Source organism: Dermacentor silvarum, chromosome 2 (assembly GCF_013339745.2).
Source record: "Dermacentor silvarum isolate Dsil-2018 chromosome 2, BIME_Dsil_1.4, whole genome shotgun sequence".
Classification (NCBI taxonomy): Eukaryota; Metazoa; Arthropoda; class Arachnida; order Ixodida; family Ixodidae; genus Dermacentor; species Dermacentor silvarum.
The window spans coordinates 24,536,171-24,541,001 of record NC_051155.1 but is presented as its reverse complement, the minus strand read 5'-3'; the positions used below and the strand labels follow the sequence as shown (position 1 = coordinate 24,541,001).

Here is a 4,831-nt window from a genome sequence, read left to right as displayed (position 1 = left end):
TATAGAAACACTTGGTAGCACAGAGCTCCTCGAGATCAAGTGTCCCTACTCCAAAAGGAGCGGACTTTCTCGAAGGCAAGCCGCTTGCCTATCTTACCGCGACAGGAGAGGATTGCCAGCTAAAGTAATCACATGCATACTACACATAAATACAAATAGCCCTGTATGTTCTAAGGCTATAAGTATGTAAACTTCTTATTTACACACCAAAGCAGCAACTCATCATTACAGTCAAGCGAAGTGAGGAGTTCTTGAGTAATGCTGTGGTACAGCTTGAACGCTTTTACTTCATTCGCCTTATGCCAAAGTTAACTCGTATATAGCTTCAAATTTGCACCTGGTGCAGTTATGCACATTTGGTTCACAGTGTAAAAAGTCACAATTATGCCTTGTGACAATTCCTCATGCAAGGCCACATTCAAGTGTGAACATTTTTTTCGTTACCTTCAGTCAAAGCAAGAAACAGAGATTGTTTAAATATTTTATTTGGCAACCTTCAACATTTGTTACAAGGAATGTACATAAAATAAATGTATGGTTTATACATGAAATGAAACAGTAGATATGATAAATGCTGTACAGAAAACAAAAAGTTTCAACAAATTACATTAAGTAATGCCTTCAACAAGTGAAAGTGTATGCTGTACACTTACAGCAGTGAAAAAAAAAACATATGATAGTGTGGTTTCCACTGAGAAATGTGGCACATGTGTTTCTAAGGTATTATTTGCTGTAGTTTTTTTCAATATTGTCTAACAAGCTGTGAACTGCTGCAGCCTAAGGGACAGAGATGGATAACATTACACTTCCTACAGTACTGTAGAGCTCCACTTTCCTCTTTGTGCATCTTATTGCACTCACTGTTGCCTGCCTTTCAGAGTTTGTGTGTGATTGGATGTTTGCACATTTTATTCCTCCTTCTTTAATCTCTTATGCTTAAATGGCATTCATTCTCTTTTACGGACGACCTGAGAGTGGAACAAACTGCCAGAACGTTTGGTAAGCACAAATGGTTGAGAACAGTTTCTTTCTCTTGTTTGAGAGTGTCTTCCTTAGTAGGGGATTGTTTGTCTCATATGATTGCAGTGCTTCTAATTCAGGCTTGATGTTCGTGCCAAAGACAGAAGCACGACTTTAATTGCATCAAAATGTCTTACTGCTGTGACATGTAATACCATTCCAAATTGTAATATTCTTTGCTATGACATTGTATTGCAACACCTCATTTTACAGTATGCATGTTCTTATGGTAGTGTTGTACAGATTACACTACAAGTGTTACCCACTCCCATCTGGGCCCTGTAAGGGGCTGATAGCATGTTCAAATAAATAAATATTAAATATGTACTAGCATGTCAAGCCTTTCACACAGGTAGACCTCTCTGCTATCATTAATCTTTCTCAAGAGCACGCACATGTCTTCACATACTGATTGATTATACAATCTCCTTGTAATACATTTTTGGAAGATGCAAGTTGTGTCAGTGATGGGTGAGCTATGCTGCGTACATAACATGGCAGTGAGTATGCAAGAGGGTGTTACCATAGGATAGAGGCCGTACGTAACACAGCAATTGCTTTCTCAGCCCTTTAGCTCAGTGAATCTGAAATGCAAACTATATTTTTCTTCACTACTGTATAGAAGCCTGAGTGCTGCTGACTCGTGCATTAGCTAAAATGTTTGCTGTATGCACATTATTTATCATGGTTGAAACATTACTCGCACTTCTTGAATATATTACTTTGCAAGTTGGCCAATACACAAATCACATGCAGAATTCTGCCAATGTGGTCATGAAGCTCAATTGGCAGCCGTATATTAAGAATATTGAAAATTTTTAGTCGCTGAATCGCTCTACATGAACACGGACACTGGCAATGTTGTATGTCTCATTCATTTCTTCTTTCGTGAAGTTTCCCCCTGCTGAAAAAGGTGGCATAACTAAGACTGCCTTTGCCTCTGCTGTGTCGACCCGCACTCCAGGGAGGGCCTTTGTCAGCCAGTACAATGTCTCCAGGCTCTAGCAAAGAAAGGATGCCCGAGTCAACTGCAATAAAAGGATGTGTTGACCTGCCTCCATACGCCTTAGATAGGAACATTATGGTGCCATTGGGAGTAATTCCAATTAGGAATTTCACTGTGTATGTCCATTTGTACTGTGAGTACATCAAGTTCTGCACCTCAACTGACTTGAGACGCTCTGCTTTGATCTCAGTGCAGTTGATGATTACTCTGCACTGTGGATAGTGTTGCTTAAAGCATGGTGGCATTGTAGACTTCACATAATCTTTATGGTGCCATTGAATCCATCCTTGTGATTTTGGGAACCCTGCCGTTATACATTATTGAAACATCTAGCTGCAGTCCTGCGGTGTACACCAAACAAGGCACCCAGGGCAGTGTAACTGAGACCGGTCTTAAGTTTCATGTAGAAAAGTGTCAGTCGGTCAGCTTTGCTCAGCTCATATTCAGTTCTTGTCTCTGGAAGCATACTCAAAAACAATGAAAAGACGGGAAGAGTCACTGCACACAGGCTTAGCATGGCAGGCTCGCTGGTTTGCCGGAAAAATAAACGGTCGTGTGGTCTGGCCCTGCTGCAGTGCAACTAGCTATTGCAGTTTGTTTGAACGGTGTGTTCCGAGAAAAATCTGCATGAAATTTGGGCAGATGCAGTGGTACCATCTGTAACACTGAGGAAAATGTGAGGGTCAGCGAACGATTCTTCAGAGCTGGTTATTGTCATCGTGCCAATCTGAAGCAGAATATGCAAAGTCACTGTTAGTGAAGCATTTCACTAAAATCTAAAATCCACACTGCCAGTACACATGTTGTGGGCATATAAGCACACCAGCAAAGGAAGATATGGTGGGAAAGATATTGTTTAACCAGGGACATTCTCCCATCATTCATTTAAATGCAGAGCATGCAAGCATAATTCATTTAAATACTTTACATAGCTGCATAGCAGCATGTGTGACCTGGCATACCTCTCTTGTGTTCACTTCAAAAAATCCCCAGGCTCCTTCAGCATGGCCGCGGTTGTCTGCATTGTGCAGCAGCTGAAAAAAAAAACAATGAATTGTGGCGTTACTGGACGCTAACGATTTTATAAAAGATTACCTCATCCGTAGGCTTGCCCACGGTTGGTGCAGCAGGGGTAGGCGCCGAAGAGGGCCCTGGCGCATTTGTACGTCTTTTCTTCAACCTATAAATGTCACAGATAACTTCAGGAAGCATAGCCTAAGAAAAATTCCCATCAACACGCAATTCGTGCGTACAACTGTATTTTGCAGTCCATAACAGAGGGTGTGCCTTACTAAACTTCTGCACAACACAGATCTGTATCGCAGTGAAGCACACTCAGAAAAGCACGCCAACACGCACTAAAAAACGTGTAGCGAACGCCACTAGCAAGGCTTTCAAGATTGATGCCTGCACAATATTCAGCTCCTTATCAGCGTCTGTATGTACCACATGCAAATAACTGACCCATTAAACGTCGAATCACTACTACGTTTGCTTTCCGGTAAAACTGCACAAGTGTCACGTACCATGCAGCTTAAGACATACATTGTCACGTTGTAGTAATGGTGAAGAAACACACAATAGCAATACATCGAGTCGTGAGATTAACTCTTCATTAGGCGAGCTTTCGCCATGAAAAACAAGTAACACTCAAAGCGCAAGAAAATGCATTCATCGGTCGTCAAAATCTCGGCAAGTGCGTCATCGTACATTTCAGCATAAATTGCTGATGCCCGCGTACGTTCCAGAATGTACACTACTATTCGAAAAGCTTGGCACTATTACGCAAGATCGGCGAGAACATTCGGAAAACTTCTGTCGATCGACCGCCAACTTTTGATTAGCCGGCGAAAAACAGTCACCAGCAAAAGGTTAACGCGTGCCAATATCGCTGCAGTTTCTCTGCAAGGAACTCACCGATTGTAACGACCCAGGCAATCAGCTGGGAGGCTTCTTTTCTTATATACAGCTGGAAAAATGCTTGGGTTGTAGCTCGGGCTGGACGACTCGTCAGACTTCCGATTACCGACGAAATGGCGGCTACAAATACGTGCGTGTGCACCGGGTTCCCAGTCCCCAGCGCCGTCGATCCTGAAACGCGGGAGGCAGTCGAAACATTACCGTACTATCTGCGAGACAAACGCTAATTCTTACCAAACAATCCAACCTGCAAAGCTCAACACGTATGTAGTAAGTACTGACAAATGTACTTACCTCTGCCTACGGACCAAGCGGATCCACGTTTGACGGCGCTCGCCAAAGTGGGCCCACGCTGGGAATCTGTAAAAATGCACTGCTTCGGGAGCATTTGCCGTGTTTGCAGGAGTGTTAGTGCAACCTACAACACAACACGTCCGCCTGGACTTCGTAGAACGCGACATTTTCGCGTGCAACACAACGGAACCGACAAACAAAACACGCCGCGCTGCCCGCGCACAGCAGTGACACCACCTTCCGGCCGTGCGCTTATCACCCCAGACTATTCGGCGGTTCCGCGAGGTGGCATCACCTGTCCAGCTGTCCTTAAAGCCCCTATATATATATAGGGGCTTTAGCTGTCCTAGGTGCCTAAAGCATGGAGGTAAAAAATTTTCCTTCCTTTACGGTGGCTAGAAGGGGTACCCCTTCTAGCCACCGTATTCCTCCATGGCCTAAAGCCCCTTGATGTTAGAAAGTAGAGTGTACTAGAATATGGTCGAGTGGGACGAGCGGCTGGGGCGGCGCATGCTTTGCAGTGAGGCGCCCGACGTGGAAAAATACTGGGGCGGCGCTGCGGTCAAAGTGGATTGGGCCGCATCAAGGTCG

The 4,831-nt window shown here is 44.0% G+C and overlaps 1 protein-coding gene across 1 annotated transcript; it reads right to left on the bottom strand.

The window, feature by feature from the left end:
* Positions 1–1,416: 1,416 nt before the first annotated feature.
* Positions 1,417–4,414, bottom strand: LOC125942934 (uncharacterized). The gene is made up of 5 exons (XM_049661204.1): positions 4,241–4,414; positions 3,944–4,117; positions 3,122–3,206; positions 2,989–3,060; positions 1,417–2,753 (listed from the first exon to the last, which is right to left on the bottom strand). The coding sequence occupies exons 1-5, from the start codon at positions 4,405–4,407 to the stop codon at positions 2,607–2,609; spliced, it is 645 nt and encodes a 214-aa protein (XP_049517161.1). The 5' UTR covers positions 4,408–4,414; the 3' UTR covers positions 1,417–2,606.
* Positions 4,415–4,831: the final 417 nt, after the last annotated feature.